The sequence below is a fragment of the Mchenga conophoros genome, linkage group LG13 (genome assembly GCF_057382185.1).
Source record: "Mchenga conophoros isolate Kocher_MC1m ecotype Shallow Benthic linkage group LG13, M_conophoros_male_GT1.1, whole genome shotgun sequence".
Taxonomy (NCBI): Eukaryota; Metazoa; Chordata; class Actinopteri; order Cichliformes; family Cichlidae; genus Mchenga; species Mchenga conophoros.
In genome coordinates, this window is record NC_140538.1 from 9,712,749 (window position 1) to 9,735,094 (window position 22,346).

General features: G+C 40.2%; 1 protein-coding gene across 1 annotated transcript in view; it reads right to left on the reverse strand.

The window, feature by feature from the left end:
• anapc1 (anaphase promoting complex subunit 1) overlaps positions 1 to 22,346 on the reverse strand; it is a 64,080-nt gene continuing 41,734 nt past the window's right edge. The window contains exons 45-53 of the mRNA XM_085296316.1: positions 21,193 to 21,310; positions 18,417 to 18,494; positions 16,852 to 16,919; positions 16,563 to 16,701; positions 12,712 to 12,798; positions 7,158 to 7,253; positions 6,314 to 6,503; positions 1,397 to 1,528; positions 1 to 853 (exon numbers count right to left, since the gene is read on the reverse strand). Of these exons, the coding sequence (XP_085152442.1) occupies positions 711 to 853; positions 1,397 to 1,528; positions 6,314 to 6,503; positions 7,158 to 7,253; positions 12,712 to 12,798; positions 16,563 to 16,701; positions 16,852 to 16,919; positions 18,417 to 18,494; positions 21,193 to 21,310 (1,051 nt within the window). The 3' untranslated portion in view covers positions 1 to 710. The remainder of the gene's footprint in view (positions 854 to 1,396; positions 1,529 to 6,313; positions 6,504 to 7,157; positions 7,254 to 12,711; positions 12,799 to 16,562; positions 16,702 to 16,851; positions 16,920 to 18,416; positions 18,495 to 21,192; positions 21,311 to 22,346) is intronic.

A 22,346-nucleotide genomic window follows, 5' to 3' on the forward strand; every position in this document is an offset into this window, starting at 1 on the left:
TGCAGTTCTTGTGAGGGTTTAATGAGCAGTAAGCAACTGGTCTTTGTCAGAAACATAAAAACACAGGAAATGCAGCAGCATTTTCAAAAAGAGTATCTTCAAAGTGGTGGACATAATGAGATCTAAAAAAGAGGAAACAATAAGGCAGATGATGTCCTGATTATGTTGAGGAGTCTCATTCACCCACATTAAGCCACAGAATAAAAACAGTATTCATGGAGTGTGCAGGTACTTCTGCTTTTTATTGCCTTTTCTGTCTTTTCATGTTCACTCAACCCAGTGGACTGAACTCAGCTTGAAAACTAGTATATGACAACAGCTGAATTATAATGATCAGTTCATTCTGTTCTATCTGCCACTGGAATTCTGAGTAACCATCTGAAAAGGTTAAACTGCACGATTACTGCAGCCTAAACCTTTTTTATACCATTAAAAAAACCCCAACCTAAATACAAATATGTTACAAAGATAATTACTTTAGTTATTTCATTTCCTAGAGCCTCAGAGGGAAAAAGTCAGTTCTTCTCCATTCAAGGCAGCCATGCTGCATTTAGACAAAAGATGTCTAATGCTCACATTTTGTCCCACGTGCTGCACCTGTTTGCAGCTGTTACAGGTAGAAAATCAGTCCCACGGGTGCCAGCAGTGCAAGGCTTTGAAGTGTTTCTCTGAGAGGATACCAGCCCATTTACGAGTTCTGAGAATCACAATCAAAATGCTTGCAGTGGAAATCCCAGCAGTGTGTGTGGTCCAGATGCAGAACCCAGAAGGACAGGTACGAGCCTCAGCAAATCTCTCAAAGGGATGCCCAACTGGCTGCTAAGTAACAGTAAGTCCCCAAGTGAGCTGCAGCCTGCATGTGAAAGAATAAAGCCTTAAACAAGTGTGCAGTTTTCATCATATGAATTTTTTTTGTACAATGGTTTCAAGTTCTGTATGATAGATGTATGGATAGATAGAAACATATATGTATATATATTAAAAAAAATAAATAAATACACATGACATATAATGTAATTGCAAGGAGGTATTTCTGTAGTCTATTGATACTAGATAGTGGAAAAGGGGTGGGATTAAATAAGCTTATGCTTCTTCCTGCTCCTTTTTGAACAAGAACGTTATTTGGAGTTGTGGTTGCTCGTTTTCCTTTTGTTTTGCTTTGTTCATTTGTCTCTTTTAATTCTATTTTGTTGTACTTTTTCAACATGTTCAAAATAAAGATTCAATCAATCAATCAATCAATCAATCATGATGGTAGAAATGCTACTTTCCCCCTCTTAGTTACATTGTAGCGATCTAAGTCATAGAGGTAAATTCTTGATGCTGTCAACAGCATGCTGGATGTTTATATGCAAAAGTACAAATGCAGTTTCATGTGAGCGTATGTTTGTCTTACCCTCCAGCTGTGTGTGTGCGTTCTTGAGGTAGGGGATTGACCGGTACACCAAGAAGCAGGCCAACATGATCGATTGGGTGTCCTTTGAGAGTGCCTCTCCCTTCATGTAGGTCCTCAACACAGAGCTGTTTTCTAGGAAAGAAAACAGATATTTGATGAGAGAAGACACAGATATTTTTTTTATTTACTTTTTTTTTTTAAGCTTATACCGGTAATCAATTATCTTACTAGAAAATGCCTTTTTCCATTCTTTATTTCTTTCTTTTTTGAAACCTGATACCTGTCATGTTTTTGTCTTCTTTGCTCATACATGGTAGAGTGAGCCAATGTGGATTACAGACACTGAATGAATGAACAAAAGAAAACTAAAAACAGAAAAAAAAAGTGATTTTTGTGCCTAAAACCAGAGGACCCATAGTTTTCACTATCCCAAAAGAGGATATCTGCTTGTTATCCCTCTGGAACTATTAGGTCCGACTGACGCTTAGCACCAGTGATCTGGCGAAAGCCAAGGACTTTATGAAGGACAGTTCTGCACTGAAACTGGAGTAATAAAAGGCTGCTTAAAGGCAAAGCAGCAGCTGTTCAACAGGCAGTATTTAAACTCTGTTTACAGTTCCACTTTAGCCAAGGTGACAGCAGATAGAACAACAGATTCATGGTTTGCCCTCCGTGGCCTTGATGTAAAAACAAAACTTTACTCGTTGCTATCTGGAATGTGCGTCGTGTCAGCAAGCCATGTGGCAAATATGCAGTTCTGCACATTTGCTGCATGTGGCATGCAAAGTCACGCCTTGATTTACTTTCAAGCAAGCCAATTTACCTCAAAACTGTGTAATCATGTCACAAGACTGTAGAAATGTGTTTCTGTCCCCAGGCTATGCACGCATCCTTAAATATATTTCAACAGGAAATGCCCCTGGTGATTTTAAGGGTGGAAATCTCCATCTCTCTCAGAACAGTTGTGTGAGAAAAGGTCTCAGAAAAATAAGTCCTATGCTGCTGAATTTCCTTACATTTTCTAAAAACACAATTCAAAACTAATCTTTAATTGATAATGGTCCCTTTTAGTATTGCATGAAATTCAAAGAATCCCATTGGGAAATATCTGTGACTTCTTGTGTACCTCAGTATCTTTTATGAATGAATTCACTGCTGCATGCAGTCACTTCTCAGAAAGATACAAGGGTTGAAACAAGAATCATAAAAATAACAAGCAAGCTCTTGATACATATTTCATTCATGGTTGAGTTCCAGAGAACTTCACATTCCCGATGCTTGAGGTCAAGCTAGTTTGGATTTCCTTTCAGCTGTCTGCCAGAGGCGAGAGGCGTCACAAAACATAAAAGTAAAGGCATGTTTGAATTATTTCTTGAATGCAGTCCCATCCAACTACTTCACCTGTTTCCCACGCTGCTTATTGTGCATTTATTACCATGTGGGTGTGTTAGTGTACTTGTGTGTGCAATTTCTGTGATGGAATGCGTGTTTGTTTAAGTATATACACAGGCTGGTTAACTTCTAAACTATGACATTAATGTGCTACACCCGTTACAGGAAAACAAGCTGAAACACATCCTGCCTGTGAAATACTCGGCATGTGACACTGCTGCTCAGCAGAGCCAACTCTTTGTCACATGCAGGCACTGCAAAAATAAATGCTCACTAGATCTATGTCTATTATCTATCTATACATGTTATGTGTTCACAGAGTCTATACTTGCTGATATTAATGCATCTAATGTCAAGCTTGTTTATCAGTAGAAAAAAAAAACTGATTGCTTTTGAAGAATGTCTAGCTAACAGCTGACTTTCCTCAGCTGACACCTGTCATATGGTGGCCTTCTGATTCTCTCTCATACAACTTGTCACATTGTCCTTAAAGTGGACTATTGTGCCAATTCCTGCTCCACTCAACTCTATTTTAATCAAACAGAACAATATGAAAAACAAAGGTCACCCACATTATTACAGAGAAAACTGCACCAATCAGATAATCCCCTATGCACAAGCAGTAGGCAACAGTAAAAACAACCCCCTTTTAATGATGATGCCTGTCTCCCAAATTATGGGAGACTGGCAGCTGCTTCCACATGAGAGGTCCATAATAGCTGGAGGCTCTGCCTATGATTTTACTTTTAGAAATTCTAGGAGCCACAAGTAAGCCAGCAGTCTGAGAGCAAAGTGACGGGAAAATGAAGTACGAGGAAATCTTTACGATATCATGCTGGCGGATTATTGAAGACCTTGTAATTGAGAAAGATTTTAGATTTAACAGGGAGCCATAGAAGAAAATCCGTGTCACTACTCTTGCTCCATTATTTTGGATTAAGGCTTTTCAGAGAACTTTGAGAACAACCTGATAATAATGAATTACAATAGTCCCATGTAGAAGTAATAAATGTATTAAGTAGCTTTCACCCTAAGTAAGGATGTTTCTAATTTTAGAGAGATTGTGTCGATGAAAGAAAGCAGTTCTGTATTTTTACTTAATGTGAACACTAAATGACATAACCTGCTCAAAAATGACTCCAAGATTCTTCACAGTTTTACTGGAGGCTAAGGTGATGGTATCCAAAGCACAGAGAATGCTGTTAGATTAGTTTTCTATGATTCACAATTCTAAATAATCTAAATAATAATATTTTGTATACTAGGCCTTGATGCAGGGCCTCAGTTCAGCCAATGCCTGAAACAAGCCCTTGCAGTTCCTCTTCCTTTTAACCATTTTTTCTGATTGGCTGCCCTTCATAAAGAGGTGAATGTGGCTGCTGTACTCACAGTTAGAGCTGTCTCTGAGATGACCATATTAAGAAAATCCTCTTTCATTATAAAAGTTCTGGGCAAAGTTAAAGAGGCAAGATTTAGATGGTTTGGACATGCGCAGAAGAGGGACTGTGGATATGTTAGAAAAAGGATGAGAAAAAGAGGAAGACCACAGAGAAGATTTATGGATGTAGTGGAAGATGGGGAGTGTCTCCTCCCCTGTCTGTTATGACAGAGGAGGGCGCTAGGGATTGGATGAGATGGAGGCAGATGATCCACTGTGGCGACTCCAAAAGGAGCAGCTGAAAGGAGATTATAGAAATTCAAGAATGAAAGGGAGGGGGATACAGATAGATAAATGAATGAATGAATAAATAAATGGAGCATTCAGGACAGTCTAAAACCTGAGATCTGAAAAATTCCCCCTGACGTTGTTGATATATATTGTAAGAAACACTTGAAAAAAAATCTATTATTCAATGAATAAGAGACAATTATTAACACCGTTTCAACTCGACAGAGCAGGACCCACAGTGAGCAGAAGTTGTGTTTGCTAAATGTGTTACTGAATAGGGTAAGACATCTGAGCCTTTGCTCAGCATTCTTCATGTTGTTCTCGTGTTGATACCATCAATTGATACCCACATCAGACATCTGTAGCAGCAAACAGCAATCTGTCCCGCATCATGTGCTTTCTTCTACCAACACATTCAGCACAGCTTTACATCTGTTTAAATGTGGTGTAACCAGGCAAGAAATGCAAACAGATTCTTTGCTACACAGCACAGAGGAAAGTCCCATCTCTGTTGGTCAAGAATGTATTTGGAGTTGACACATTCCTTTCTTAACATTTTAACAGCAGCACTTTGGGTAAAAAGAAATTAGGTACAGATGTGATCTTTGCAAGACAGATGTTTGTGCAAGCAAACACCAAAAACCTCAACTCAGGAACTGACCTGTTTCGCACATAAAAAACATCAGCTTTTTTGGGGTGTAGGGCATACTTATACATAAAACAGTTTTTATACATGACTGCAATGCACCCTGAGTGTTTGATCCAGGATGAAATAAGTCATTTTTATTATTAATTTTTACGATTGACACATCTCGATTAATCATTAACTACACTAAGTGCAGATATAGTTAGTGACCTTGGGTTTAACTGCTAAAATTTTTTATCAAACACTATCAATTAGTCCTCTGTGACCTGACTAGGCTATTTTTAGTTTCAGTACAGACTCTTTAGTTTAAAGGTTTGTAAGATTTAACCTCTCTTCATTAATCCTTGAATTACCCCTCTTACAGTTAGTCCCACAATTTGTTGAATGAAGACCATTTTTGTAGTTATGCCTCTGCACACAGTCACAGTGGATTCCCTTTCCCCTTAAATGCTCTGCTACATGTTTACTAACTGCCTTTAACTAATGTGTGTTTGTGGGTCTCTATGTTCAGCTTTGTCTTCAATTTTGATTAATTTTTTATTTGATTAATTTACATGTTGAAAGGGAGTGGGAAGAAGTAAACACTTATTTAATCCCACCCCTTTGCCATAAATTATCAGTTAATATTTAGTCAGCTTCCTTACTGATAACTGAAAAGCAAGCTCTACAAGGTTAAGATCAGATGACTAACTTGACCATTGAATAATATCCCATTGCCTTGAGAAAGTCTTAGATTTCTCTTGCTTTATCCTTCGGGTCAGGTCATCCTGTGCTTTGGGTTATGATATCCTATGGTTCAGGTTATTCTTTCAAGTACAGCCCTGTTGTGAAGTTGTTGTTTTTTTTCTTAACCACCGAAATAATTCCGTCATTATGTACTTTAGTTATCTTCTGTGCTCTTTTAGGCCTTTGGGTGTTGCTGAGGTGGCCAGTGCATTCATCTGTTTCAAGAATGCACCGGATTGATTGTCTGGTCACTCCTAAAGTGGTTCCTCTCTAATAGATTTACTCTGGTTTCTCAGTCTAAAGATGGCCTCCTTCATTTGAACTGGTATCTCTTCATTTCTTCTTCTATCTCAATGAAAAATACAAATTCAACACTTGTGGTTTACGGAGGAAAAGCTGCAAAATGTGTCTTTGTCCAAAAAACCCCAAAATAAAACTATGGACCCAATTAAAGAAAAGTTCTGAACATGTAATCTCTCTTCACCTTTGAGCCAGCTGTCGAGTGTGGCATCCACCGCATTCTTCATGACCGGCAGAAATTCAGAGGTAAGCAGGGTGTCGCGGCGGTTCGCAGGACCTCGCTGCATCCTGCTGTCCCACAGTTCCACTACCAGACGCAACTGCCACAAGGGAAAGGTCTGCAGCAAATCACCCCGACGCAGAGCTGACACTGCCTGAGAGACACCAGCAAAGGCAATGTGTTCATGTGTCTTAACAGATGTAGAGCACTTACTGAAGGTCTGTCAGGCGTATCTACCAGTGGACATTTAAAAACCTTGCAAAATTATTTGATTAGGACATTAGCTTATTTTTTTTGTGGTTTGTTAGCCACAGCTTTATTTCTGTATGAATTTGTATTTTAAAAAACAAAGCAAAACTCTGTACTCCAGGGGAAAAACAGGCTATAAAGATTCTGTGGTATGAGACAAAGGAACTTTAAATACAACAGGTAAAACTAAAAAGTAGGAAAGGCCACTTAACATTCTAATACACCTTCCAATTTATCTGATATATATACACATTTGTATGATGTATATACGTAGTTATATCCTGTTATTGGTCTAGATTTTTGATAACCATGATTCAAAGAATATTATGTGTTTGTAAATGAATTTTCTAACTTTAAGGTAAATATTTTTTCAGTTCATTTCACTTAGTCATTTAAAACTTAAGCCAACCTGACACACACTAGTATTTCATTTCATGGAATTTCTTTTCTGGAACGTTTGTGTTACTGTTACTTGGTTGTTTAATTGCTTTACAATTGCTAAAATGTACTAACAGGGAAGAGTCATCTCTCTCTCACATAATCTGTGCGTTTGCGTTACCTGCTCGATAGCAATATATGTGGGCAGCATCTCTGGACACTCCTGCGTCACACATTCGTACAGCATAGCTGAGAACAACACTAGAGTATCTTCTCTCTGCAAAGACAAAACATGGAGTGAGCGTGTGGCAATTTGACAAGGCTCAAGGTCTCACAACATCCAGAAAAATATGTCTCCCTCTCAAAAAATAGATGTGATTTAAGTTCAGACTACTAAGCTTTACAAAAGATTTTAGGTTCACTAAATACAGGGAGTGCAAAATTATTAGGCAAATGAGTATTTTGTCCACATCATCCTCTTCATGCATGTTGTCTTACTCCAAGCTGTATAGGCTCGAAAGCCTACTACCAATTAAGCATATTAGGTGATGTGCATGTCTGTAATGAGAAGGGGTGTGGTCTAATGACATCAACACCCTATATCAGGTGTGCATAATTATTAGGCAACGTCCTTTCCTTTGGCAAAATGGGTCAAAAGAAGGACTTGACAGGCTCAGAAAAGTCAAAAATAGTGAGATATCTTGCAGAGGGATGCAGCAGTCTCAAAATTGCAAAGCTTCTGAAGCGTGATCATCGAACAATCAAGCGTTTCATTCAAAATAGTCAACAGGGTCGCAAGAAGCGTGTGGAAAAACCAAGGCGCAAAATAACTGCCCATGAACTGAGAAAAGTCAAGCGTGCAGCTGCCAAGATGCCACTTGCCACCAGTTTGGCCATATTTCAGAGCTGCAACATCACTGGAGTGCCCAAAAGCACAAGGTGTGCAATACTCAGAGACATGGCCAAGGTAAGACAGGCTGAAAGACTACCACCACTGAACAAGACACACAAGCTGAAACGTCAAGACTGGGCCAAGAAATATCTCAAGACTGGTTTTTCTAAGGTTTTATGGACTGATGAAATGAGAGTGAGTCTTGATGGGCCAGATGGATGGGCCCGTGGCTGGATTGGTAAAGGGCAGAGAGCTCCAGTCCGACTCAGACGCCAGCAAGGTGGAGGTGGAGTACTGGTTTGGGCTGGTATCATCAAAGATGAGCTTGTGGGGCCTTTTCGGGTTGAGGATGGAGTTAAGCTCAATTCCCAGTCCTACTGCCAGTTTCTGGAAGACACCTTCTTCAAGCAGTGGTAGAGGAAGAAGTCTGCATCCTTCAAGAAAAACATGATGTTCATAAAGGACAATGCTACATCGCACGCGTCCAAGTACTCCACAGCGTGGCTGGCAAGAAAGGGTATAAAAGAAGAAAAACTAATGACATGGCCACCTTGTTCACCTGATCTGAACCCCATTGAGAACCTGTGGTCCATCATCAAATGTGAGATTTACAAGGAGGGAAAACAGTACACCTCTCTGAACAGTGTCTGGGAGGCTGTGGTTGCTGCTGCACGCAATGTTGATGGTGAACAGATCAAAACACTGACAGAATCCATGGATGGCAGGCTTTTGAGTGTCCTTGCAAAGAAAGGTGGCTATATTGGTCGCTGATTTGCTTTTGTTTTGTTTTTGAATGTCAGAAATGTATATTTGTGAATGTGGAGATGTTATATTGGTTTCACTGGTAAAAATAAATAATTGAAATAAGTATATATTTGTTTTTTGTTAAGTTGCCTAATAATTATGCACAGTAATAGTCACCTGCACACACAGATATCCCCCTAAAATAGCTAAAACTAAAAACAAACTAAAAACTACTTCCTAAAACATTCAGCTTTGATATTAATGAGTTTTTTGGGTTCATTGAGAACATGGTTGTTGTTCAATAATAAGATTATTCCTCAAAAATACAACTTGCCTAATAATTCTGCACTCCCTGTATGTGCATTAACCGCTTATACTGTTGGCCACTGAAAAATGTCCATATTCTCCCGTTTGACAAACCTTTGCATTGTATTTGGAGTATGTTTTGTGTCATTATCCATGTTGTGGAAGTTTTCCATTTAAAGCCTGCAGACAAGCGGTGAGCGGTAGATAACATCCTTTAATAAAAACATGGTCGCTGAACTGTTCCATGGATGGGCTGATCATCCCTGAGGGAAAAGGTACCTTTGTCCTACCAGCTGTTGAAGCGGAGAAAATGGAGGATTCACAGAGCTGTGTGTTTTAGCCAGCACCGAGACCATCAACTTTGAGACGACTCTCAGTGCCCCCCTGACTGACGTCCCTCCTTATGCATGAGATAGTTGAAATAAAGGTGCTGTTACAACTCATTGTGTCTGCAGGCTTTATTAACAAATTTCCACAAACATTATTTCCACTCTGAAGCACTTTGTTGGATCTGAGCAGAGAATATAGCCCTGTGCACTTTAAAACTACTTCTTCAGTCACATAATCTATAACCACTAGTAACCAAGTTCCTTTGACAGCTATACATGCCTATATGACCATATAACATTGTCCCTACTATGTTTTACAGATGAATTAGTATGCTTCAGATCATAAGCTCCTTCTCCAAACTTTTCTTTTCCATCATTCTGGGAAGCTAATCTTTCTTCTGTCCAAAGGATGTTTTTCTCAGAAATGTGCAGGCTCTTTTGAGTGTTTTCTGGCTTGCACCTTGTTGTAAACCCCCTGCATTTACATCAATGAAGGAGTCTTCTCGATAGATTTAGTGAAGGGTTTTTCCTTAACTGGCTCACCAATGGATTCCTTCTTTTAAAGGTGATTGGTTTACTTTAACTTTTAATCCTAATGGCCTCTTTCACTTGCATTAACATCGCATTGGGCTTTCCAGGGCAAAGGTACCAAATGCAAGTTCAGCATTTGGAATCACGGCTATCCCTTCACAGCCTCAGCCTCCTAGTAAATACACCTACGGATGTTCAAGATCCTATGTCGCCTTGTTCTCGAGTTTCATTCGTATTCACAAGACTTTCAGAAAACTTGACCTCTGACCTCAATCTCGAGGTCGCCAGATCCGAAGATTTTTAGTAGATACACCCGCTGGTATCAATTTCAAAATCGTACATCTCTTCGTTGTCAAGTTATCACATTTACAAACTTGGTTGACCACACCGCCTGCTTGCCCGGTGGGTGATGACAATAGCCCATCAGCCTTTCACAGCTGAGGGGTAAAAATGTCTCTCTCTCCTAAACAATGAATGCAACACTTTTGTTAAAACCCTTGAATTCAAGCTGAAAGCCTGCAATCAGCCACATGTTTAGTGTATTAAAATTGTGTCGCTGTCTAAAATCGTATGAATTTAACTGAAGTTTGTACAGAACACATCTTAATCAGTTCCTTATATAGAGGCTGAACTCTGATTAAAAACTAAATTCATTACTTTTAAGGCCATCTGTTCATGTTAGGCACACTCTACTGACAAGGAGAAATACGGAGCCTGTTGGGATCTGTATATTTAAAATCTAGGCATGGAGCTATTTCACCCCACATTAATACCAGACAGCAACGAATCTTGCAATTACACGCCAGAAAACAATTTCCTGAATTTACAGGCTATATTCACATTTAATAAACAAGTAAAAGTAGAAAATATAGAGGCAGAAATGCTGAGATTGAACAGATAAAACTAGACGAACAGCAAAGAGATGTCCTCCTGTTCTTAAATTTAATTACAGAACACTATGCTTCAACATGATTAATTTTCTTCCATTTCACCATGCAAGTTGAAACCAATGACCTCTGTGCAATCTAACAGATTACCCAGATGTGACGAAGCAGCCACTTTACTCAAAATAAGAGTCAAGTGATTAATAAGATCAAGCTGTAGGTAAGCATTTTTTGGGCGTCATTACAGTTTATTTTTTTCATTAAGCTTGTATGCAAACCTGTTTTGACTGAAATATCCTAAAAACTATTCTTATTTTAAAGCCAATCTTTTTTGTGAGTTCTGTGATTTCACTTTTGCCAAATGTATTGCTAAAAGCAATGTTAAGCTCATTAAAGGCACAGAATGTGTGACTTTGAGGTCAAAATTGAGGTAAAATATAGTACAGATGTTAAAAATGTGCAGGAATGTTAAGGGGTAATAACCTGTGTGAGTTTTGAATTTATTCAATACTTTGCCTTTATGACCAAATATTTGCAAACTAGCAGCAAATATTTACCAATATACTCGACTTAAAAGTAATGAATACAGGAAAAATGCTACTTGGAAAACTTCAGCATATGTGCATTATGCAGACTGGCCTCAGAGGGCCATTGAATGCCTGTTACTCCTGTTGGCATGTTGAGTCAAAGTCAAGGTCTTGAATATTTCCCACATTTCTACCAAGATCTATACTGTAGCTGTACTTGAAACTTGAAACTTGTTTTGTTTGTAACATATAAAACACTGATACAGAGTCTGGTAAATGCTTCCTATATGCTTTTAATTTAAGCTAATCTCTTCTAAAGGCTGATATGGCTGTTTGTAGTTAGTTTTCCCTGATTTTTCATCTTTATGTTTATCGTTTGCTATAGCAGTTTCCTGAAATTGTCTGTATTCTTTATATAGAGAACAATTCCTTTTAATATGTTTGTAACATTATAAAATCATGCTCATGGATGGGTTGTCCTGCATGAAAATTGTTGTTTATCTAACACAAAACTGACCTATTTGGGTTTTGTCTAACATGAATCTGGGAAGACATTTTATTAGCTTTTTGTATTTTTCCATTGCTTATGTCAGAGCTCCTCCACAATCATGGCTCCTTGTTTACTCTAAAGGGAAGAATAGTTTTGTTTACAATGTAACTATATTTCATTGCCAACTATGTTAACAACAAAGCTGTGAGATATTTGAAAGGTCAGGCTTCCTGGGAAAATTGACAAACTCTTGTCTGGAATAACTCTCTAAAAATACTGGCAACTACGAAGTACAACCCCTCAGCCTCCTAGTAGGCACAGCTATGGTGCATTTTTGCATTTTTTCTCAAGTTATTGCATTTCAGAAAACTTACTCTGACCTTAAGATCAAGGTGACCGAGAATCAAATTCATCCAAGATTTTTAGTAGATGCACCTATGTTATTAATTTGGAATTTCCTTCTTCAGTTATTGCATTTAAAAGATTTTCAGAAAACCTATTTTGACCTTGAGGTCAAGGTCACTGAGAATCAAACTCCTTCAAGAGTTTGAAGCTCTTGCATCGCCTTGATCTCAGGTTATCGCATTCACTAATATCCGGTGCCAGGAGCCAGCCCCCTGCCTGGTGGGGTGACGATAATAACCCATCAGCCTTTAATGACTGAGGGGTAAAAACGGTCGGTTCTGTTTAAAAAAAAAGAAAAAAAAGAAAGAAAGTAGGGAAAATGCTGGATGCATCTGGATAAATGAAAACACATTTTGTTACCTTTTGTTTGCATTTATATTCAACACATTTGCTTTAGAAATCTTACAGTAAACTATAACTCACCACTGAGCTGGCATCTCTTAAGAAAAAAAAATCTGTTTAAGGCTGAGTGTTTTGCAATACCATTATACTCCTTGTGTTTGTTCAAACCAGCCACAGGCTCTCTGTTGCTCACCCACAACAGTAACATGACTGCAGGGATAAGCCATTATGGAGGAAACCTGCCTTCAGAGTGTATCCGTATCCATTTTTGGATGTAAAACTCACATGTTTCATTCCTTCAGAAGTTTTACAGAAGAGCTCGGCAAAGGAGACAAGAGCTGGCTCAGAGGTGAACGTAGAGATGGCTTCAGGCTGCAGAAAAACAAAACAATTGTAATATTGCTATAAATTAACATATGGAGGAGAAAGAGAGAAAAGGAAGGATACAAAAGACAGATAAAGAAGCATTTGAAAGAAGAAGACATTTAATATAAGGAAGGGGCACAAGAGATGTGATCTGAAGAAATAAATGAAATCTTATGCAGTTAACACTTTTCAAACAAATCAAATTCATCTTAAAGTGTTACATAAACACGAGACAAAACAGAGGAAAAAGAGGAGACTGTCAAAATTGCAACATAGAAGATCAGAAAGAAAGAGGAAACTAGAAGAAGAAGAAGAAATTGAGTGTTGGGGGGGGGGAGAGAGATGAGTGTGGACAAGTGGAATAAACAGTGTTTGTTTTCCCCCCTCTGGACTTCTAAGTATATTGACAGCATACACTGAGACCATCAGGAAACCAGTAAATAGTCTGTCAACCACACAGCTGCCTACTGAACATTTAGTGACAACCTGCCAAGACTGGACAGAAGCATTCACTGGGGAGGAGGTCAATTCATTTCCAGTCACTCCTATTAATGTGTTTGTCTGTTTTCAAATCAATTTTTAAAGAAGGGTTTGTAAGAAGCAAAATGCAATGGAAAACTTAAATTGGTATAGAACCCCCGCCCCCAAAAAAACCATAAACTATTCACTGCAAATCAACAGTATCTGAAAGTCATGTTCTTAAGAAATAGGAAAATATACACCAAAGATCTTACACAGGATCTTTAAGATGTATCTGGCCCCTCAGTTGATTGAACTATAGTTATTAATGCGCATTATAAATCTAAAAGAAAAAGGGAACCATGAGCGTCTGTGGGTTAGTAGTACCCGACTCCCTACTAAAACCCTTGCTTATCTCAGGCTTCTGAAAGCTGTGTGCAGTACTGTAAGCAAATTGTTGAAGGAGCTCGTTTGCAGATGAACTCGCTGGAAAGATGCAAACTGACTCAAACTAACAAGGGTGCGGTGCAAGTTGAGGTGAGCTTTGCATTTGGCACTGTGTGGAAAAAAAAAAAGTCTATTAAAGAGGGAGAGACACAAGACAAAAAAATAAGATAACCTATAGAAAACTAAGAATAAAATGGCTGTTTTTTTCAAATTTCCATCCATCCATCCATCTTCATCCGCTTTGTCCGGGGCCGGGTCGCGGGGGCAGCAGCCTAAGCAAAGAGGCCCAGACCTCCCTCTCCCCAGCCACCTCCTCCAGTTTATCCGGGGGAATACCAAGGCGTTCCCAGGCCAGCCGAGAGATATAATCTCTCCAGCGTGTCCTGGGTCTGCCCCGGGGCCTCCTCCCGGTGGGACATGCCTGGAACACCTCACCCAGGAGGCGCCCAGGGGGCATCCTTGTCAGATGCCCGAACCACCTCAGCTGGCTCCTTTCGATGTGGAGCAGCAGCTGCTCTACTCTGAGCCCCTCCCGGATGGCCGAACTTCTCACCCTAAGGGAGAGGCCAGCCACCCTTCGGAGGAAGCTCATTTCTGCCGCTTGTATCCGCGATCTCGTTCTTTCGGTCACTACCCACAGCTCGTGGCCATAGGTGAGGGTAGGGACGTAGATCGACCGGTAAATTGAGAGTTTCGCTTTTACACTCAGCTCCCTCTTCACCACGACGGACCGGTGCAGCGTCCGCATTACTGCAGCTGCAGCCCCAATCCGTCTGTCGATCTCCGGCTCCCTTCTCCCATCACTCGCGAACAAGACCCCGAGATACTTGAACTCCTCCACTTGGGGCAGGAACTCATCCCCGACCCGGAGTGGGCACTCCACCCTTTTCCGGCTGAGAACCATGGCCTCAGATTTGGAGGTGCTGATCCTCATTCCCGCTGCTTCACACTCTGCTGCGAACCGCTCCAGTGCGAGCTGGAGGCCCTCACCCGATGAAGCCAACAGAACCACATCATCTGCAAAAATCAGAGATGAGATTCTGAGGCCACCAAAGCGAAAGCCCTCCGCCACTTGGCTGCGCCTAGAAATCCTGTCCATAAAAATTATGAACAGAACCAGAGACAAAGGGCAGCCCTGGCGGAGCCCATCACCCACCGGGAACGAGTCCGACTTATTGCCGGCAATGCGAACCAAGCTCTTGCAACGGTTGTATAGGGATCGAATGGCCCGTAGCAATGGGCCAGACACCCCATATTCCCGCAACACCTCCCACAGGACACCCCGAGGGACACGGTCGAATGCCTTCTCCAAGTCCACAAAACACATGTAGACTGGTTGGGCAAACTCCCATGCACCCTCAAGTATCCTGGAGAGGATAAAGAGCTGGTCCAGTGTTCCGCGACCAGGACGAAAACCGCATTGTTCCTCCTGTATCCGAGGTTCGACTAACGGACGAACTCTCCTTTCCAGCACCCTGGCATAGACTTTCCCAGGGAGGCTGAGGAGTGTGATCCCCCTGTAGTTGGAACACACCCTCCGGTCCCCTTTCTTGAAGATGGGGACCACCACCCCGGTCTGCCAGTCCACAGGTACTGCCCCTGATCTCCACGCAACATTGCAGAGGCGTGTCAACCAGGACAGCCCTACAACGTCCAGAGCCTTCAGGAACTCGGGGCGGACCTCATCAACACCAGGGGCTCTGCCACCAAGGAGTTGTTTAACTGCCTCAGTGACCTCGCCCCCGGAAATTGGCGGGTCATTCCCCTCATCCCCAGACTCTGCTTCCTCCTCGGAAGACGTGTCAGTGGGATTAAGGAGGTCCTCGAAGTATTCCTTCCACCGCCTGACAATTTTCTCAGTCGACGTCAGCAGCGCTCCGCCAGCACTATACACAGTGCAGGTAGAGCACCACTTTCCCCTCCTGAGACGTCTGACGGTTTTGCCAGAATCTCTTCGAGGCAGCCCGAAAGTCTTTTTCCATGGCCTCTCCGAACTCCTCCCACACCCGAGTTTTTGCTTCAGCCACTGCCCGAGCCGCATTCCGCTTGGCCTGTCGATACCTGTCGGCTGCCTCCGGAGTCCCACAGGCTAACCAAGCCCGATAGGACTCCTTCTTCAAATTTGTAATATGAAATTGTCTCACTTCAACTACAACGCATCTAAAATTTTCCACCACCTGTAGATTTTTGTCTATGTGTATTAGGAGAAAAGCGTAAACAAAAAAGCTTGATAATGCTTACAAAACCTGTAAATCTACATAAAAATGTACTAAAGCCTTCATTAACCTGCAACATGTTAATGAACTCTCACCACTAACAAGTACACTACAGAAAGAGAATACAATGCAGATGCTCTGGCTGATAGTAGCAAACTTAATCTAATTTTTTAAAAAGGTGGATATTTATTGCATTTAGCACAGTTGCTTCGGTTAGCATCTATGCTGAGCTTTAAGTCAGGGTTTTTTGTGTCACAAATATGGCTCGCTTTTTCACCAGCTAAATCACCATGGTAACATAAGCTGAACACATAACATGAATAAAAACAGATTATGTTCAGACTTTCAGTTTAATATCAGCTATTTTTCTCCAATTCATTTTATTTACAGCATATTTTAAGTGTAATCCTCTACTGGGAGAATATGATTAATACATAGGAAGTTGCTTACGTTGCTAATATCATGAATGAAGCCCAAATGTAAAGTTATGGCAGTGGAAATTACTGTAGCCGGAGGTAACTGCAAATACAACTTCTCTCTGACTGGGGTTTTAGGTTTAGCCACATTACCTAACACAATGAAAGCCTGCTCATGTTGAGCTTCCCCTATAATGTCGTTATGCTTTTCAGGTTGGTGTGACAGTTTTACCTTGAAGGCTTTGACTCCAGAGCTGCGGTGGTTTACTGTGGTGGCTACCAGGCTCTTCCAACCTTGAGGGTCGTCCTTGTAGGGCAGCTGGCCAGCCCGTAGTTTTACATACAACACCCCATCTCTCGACAAGATGGACCTTAGAGAGATAACAAAAGTAAGATTCGCATTTCCGTCTAAATTCCACTTATACATTTACAATAAAAAGAAGGAATTATGGTCCTTATCATTTAGCAAAATCATTACTGTAAACCTCTACCAAAGTTATACATGTTCTCTCTATACTTGCTTTAGATGCTGTGTTTCTTTGCTGAGGTCTACAGACAGTTCCCAGTAACGTGGTCCTTTCACTTTTACCTGAAAAAAATATATTGACAAAAATTACAAAAAAAGAGATTTTTCCAGGGTCCAGGGAATGCTTACTGCAGTTAAAATGATTTTGGGTGGCATAAGAAATCAGTGTTGTTAATAAGGAGATTGCAAACTTCTATTCTAGAGAACAGCAGATGATGGTAGGAATGGGGTGAGATTCCCATCTTTGACAAGGGGGACCAAAGTGTGTGCTCCAGCTAAAGGTGGATCACACTCCTCAGCCTTCCCAGGAAAGTCTATGCCAGGATGTTGGAAAGGAGAGTCTTGTCCATTAGTTGAACCTTGGATGCAGGTGGAACAATGCGGTTTTCTGCCTCGTTGCGGAACACTAGACCAGCTCTTTACCCCCTTTATGGGAGTTTGCCCAATCAGTCTACATGTGTTTTGTGGATTTGGAATTCGACCGTGTCCCTCGAAGTGTTCCGAAGGGAGGTGCTTCGGGAGTAGGGGGTGTCTGGCCCGTTGCTATAAGCAATTCGATCCTTATACAACCATTGCAGGGGTGTTGTCTGTATAGCCTGCAATAAGTCAGACATGTGGTTATTGAACTCATCTAGGTCTGCCCTATTCTCAACTATTCTATTCATAATTTTTTTATGGACAGAATTTCTAGGTGTAGCCAGGTGGTGGAAGCCTTCCACTTGGGGGGGTCTCAGAATCTTGTCTCTGCTTTTTGGAGATTATGTGATTCTGTTGGCTTCATCAGGTGGTGGCCTCCAGCTCGCACCAGAGTGGTTCACAGCAGAGTGAATGAGAATCAGCACCTCCAAGTCTGAGTCCATGGAACTCAGCCAGAAAAGGGTGGTGTGCCCACTCTGGGTCAGGGACCAGTTACTGCCCCAAGTGGAGGATTTTAAGTACCTCGGGGTCTTGTTCACAAGGGAATGGGAGACTGACAGACGGAATTGTGCAGCGACTGTAGTGATATGGATGCTGTACCAGTCTGTCGTGGTGAAGAGAAAGCCCAGCGTAGAAGTCAAGCGCTTAATTTACAGGTTGATCTGTATCACCTTACCTTATGATCACAATCTTTTGATATTGACCCAAAATAAAAATGTGGATACAAGCAGTGGAAATGAGCTTTTTCTGAAGAGTAGCTGTCCTTTCCCTTGGAGATAGGCTGAGAAGTTCAGCCATCCGGGAGAGGGTCAGAGTAGAGCCACTACTCCTGCACTTCAAGAGGAGCCAGTTGAGGTGGTTCAGGCATCTGACAAGGATGCTGCCAGGGTGAGGTGTGATGGATGGATGGATGGATGGATGGATGGATGGATGGATGGATGGATGGATGGATGGATGGATGGATGGATGGATGGATGGATGGATGGATGGATGGATGGATGGATGGATGGATGGATGGATGGATGGATGGATGGATGGATGGATGGATGGATGGATGGATGGATGGATGGATGGATGCGGCAACCCCTACAGGGAGCAGCCAAATAAAGGCAAAGAAGAAGAACAACTATTCTCTGGCTTTACCCGTTTGAGAAGTTGCAGCTCAGGAAGCAAGGTAGGAGCCATCAGTTCTACTGTTGTCTCGTCATACCACTTAGTCTCCTGAAAAGAAGAGGAAATAGTGTCACTCACAAAGTTCGCCTGTAAGATCTCTAAGCACCTTACAATTTCACCAAAGTGCACTATCACCCTTTTATCCGTACAGGGTATTAATACACATAATATTTTATAGAACTGAAACATACAAAACGATACACATTTGATCTATATTTATACACAGTGTCACCAAAAAAACTGCAACAGCAGTATAGAATAGCAGATTGTATGTGAATGTAACAGTATAACAACATGAGGGACAGCACCCCTAAATTCATTCACTTAAATTCCTTTTGAAACAAACCATCTCCAAGTCTGAGTAAGCTTTGACAGATCTTAAAAAGCACACACACACACACACACAGATCTCTCCCAGCAGCAGAATTTATAGCTCTTGCAGTTTAAAACACAAATAACAGTTTAATTAGTTTTAGCAACAGTTGAAGATGAAAAGCAAAAGACACACAAAGGGATTGAAGTAATGATTCTGTACACAAATAAAAATTAGATTCAATTTATCTAGCCCTACAACAAACTGGCAACCTTTTGCCCTGTTACAGCTGGGATACGCTCCAGCCCTCCATGACTCTTAACTGGATTAGAAGAAGAAAAATGGATGAATGGAAGCTTCTATATGGCGGTTGTTTTTTTGAAATGTGTAAATTCCCATCTCTTTGGGCTTCCTCAGCGTTTGTCAAACTACGAAACCAGCAAAGAAAAGATTATAAGTGACTCAATAAAATATTAATGAAAATGACTACGACTATATGAAGTAACTGAAAAAGGTTTTGGAGCAGACACTATTTGCTGGGCATGCTAAAATTCACTAATGCTAGAGGCACCATGGAGGTTACAAAGAAGGATCTTGCGTCATTTCTCCCTTCCTCATTTCATCACTCTACAACAGTACTACTATGACAAAACAATTTTCTTGCTCAGAGCGCATCATTTCAAAAGTCACTGGTTTTGCTCTGTAGCCCTTTTCTTTAAAAATAAATATATATATTTTTTTTAAAATGAGTAAAGACTTTTTCCTGACACACCTCTCAACTGATTTCCTCTCATTTTAGACACAAGCATGTTGAGACCAACTGTTCCAAGAAAGGTCTGCTTGTGGACTAAATTTGCAGAGAGTTAAGTTCTGAAGGAATGAGCAATTGCCAAAAGCAGAGAAAAATGCTCCCCAATTAATCCCAGATTATACTTTGTGTGTATTTTACACATTTGTGTAAAAAAGAAAAAGAAAAAAAAGAAAAGAAAATGTTCTTCTTCTTACGATTACTATTTTTTTTATGTTGCCGATCAATTTTGACGATGTATTTTTGATCATATGTTATAGCTAGTTTTGCTTAAAGTATGACAATAACTACACAATGCCAGTGTCGTCTGTCATTTATTTGAGTAAATTCCCATTACCTATTGGCTTTGTTCCCAAGAGTGTCAAATATTTGCTTTTACAGATATAAAAAAAGCCAGCAATTTCTATGGAAAGTATTTACCTTCACACATGAATGGTTGACAACCATTGATACTGGGAAACGGCACCAATGTGCGTCACTGTGGCATCCTAATGATGCCACAGTGACGTACATAAAATTCTAACAATGTACTTGCTGAAACAGAAAACAATTCCTGCTGTGTTTTAACACTAGGGATGTGTGTGTTGCCCTTAATACTAGAAACTTTTTTTCCCTTCAAGACTTTAGAGAGAGGTTTTGCTAAGCAGTTATGCTATTTTCACTTTCTCTTATATAAAACTGAAACCTACACAGTGCTGGATACCAGTTTTGGAGAAAACTAAGGTGCAGTGCAATGACTTTCCTCCATTTACATGTAACATGTTTAACTAAGAGCACATAGGCAGTGAGGCCAGCTTTTATTTAATGAAATTGTCACAGATTAATTTGAAAGCACATCTTTTGTCTTTCAAAATCAAGGATACTTGATCAAAACTAACAACGAGGAAAACAATGAGTGGCATATAAAACTATACATGTCTACATACCAGAAAGGAAACTAAAGTTAACATAGGAAAAGACTATATATTTATGTACAACAACCAGATGTGCAGAAAAAGGAAAACTGTATGAACAGCTGAATTATTGCTAATCAGTTAAATGCAAAATTAGTAGCAAATATATATATATATAAATATATATATATATATATATATATATATATATATATATATATATATATATATATATATATATATATATATATATATATATTAGCTACTCATAAGCTGGCATAAAACTGCTGCTCTTAAAAATTTAAAATAGCACCAATATGAATGAGATGAGACCACGGTAGCTGATTTTACACTGACATGAAGACGATTTAGTTTGAAAGTGTATGAAATCAACTGTAGAGGAAGTTGACTAGCTAAGAGCAGTTAACACTGATAAAAAAGCAGAACACAGTGGTATAGTGGACAGGCAAGTTTTTCTAACACCTCAAAACGAACAGAAACCATTGTGCACTACACTCTACAATCTGAGTCAGAACGTACATTTGCTTTTGTGTTAATGTAAAAGTGGAGCACAGAGCACAGCGGTGCCGTTTGTGACAATGAGCTGTGACAAAGAATGAGAGGTGGTTTCAAAGGTGGCTTTGGGACAGGAAAAACTATGTTCAATTTTGAAACATGAACCTAATGGTCATTCACAGGTATTAGGTTGGTACATGTTTCTTGTAACCTGACCTTGTAAGTGACCTCTAAAAGGGCATAGCAAGGCTTCAGGGAGTCCACATCCACAGGGACGAGCAGTCGAGGCTCTGCAGCCAGCACAGCCAGGTGCCGAAGGGCCTGCAGGTGGTAGCTACAGCAAACACAGAAATACAAATATGCATTTGTTTTTGTTTTTTTAATTACTAATATGAACGGATAGACATTCATAACAAACATATTGTTTTTTTTAATATAAAGAATGACAGAGAATTGTGTTGTTATTCTCCAAAATTGAGACAAGCTTAGTTTTTTTACTGCAGGTGTGCCATTCTGAATTTTACAGATCATACGCCACTTCAAGGTTACATAATCTCTACACCATATTGGGGCTAACACTCCCAACTCCGTTACTGGTTAAAGGAGCAGAGGTGTAGTGCTTGAAAAGTTTTCCTACCATTTTAGCTATGATGTTCTAAGTATTGGACAACTAGGCTGACTCAACAAAAACGGCAATGCATTTCAGCATTTAAGAAAAGTGAAGTCAGAATTAAGGAAGGGGTTTTTGTTGGGTCTTAAGTCTCTGAAATGATAGTTGAAAATAAATTTAAAAGGAAACTAAAGCCACCTGAATCAGCAGCATCGGGGAAGGATTTGTGCAGGTTGTCCAGTACTTTTTTGGCAATCAAAGAGCAGAGACGGATTCTGAGCTTGTGGATACCATGCCGAAAGCACATCAGCTAATGAGTGCCAGAATATCTTTTTTTTTTTTTTACACCAAATCTGGCCAATGAGCATGGGAAAGACTTCACCAAGAAATAAAATTGATTGAAAACCAATATCAGGGAAGATTTAACTTGAGTGCTGGTTTTTGCACAGATGAATGGATGTGCAGTACCAGCGCAAAAGCAAGCACCACAAATATTTTTAAGCACACTGCACTTATTTTAAGCTAAACTGATAGAAAGATGCTTCAATGCATTTCTTGCACCGTCTTCTTATTTCTTTTCAGAATAAAACACCAAAAATATTTTGGTGGGAAACATCTAAACACATCTAAAATTAGTGTAAAGCACTGTGCAAATTTTATAGAAGTTGTACAACAACTAGTACAAAAACACATGAGAGAGCCACACAAGCAATCATCTGTCCATCACTAATGAAATGATCACAAAAATCATATTCTTATA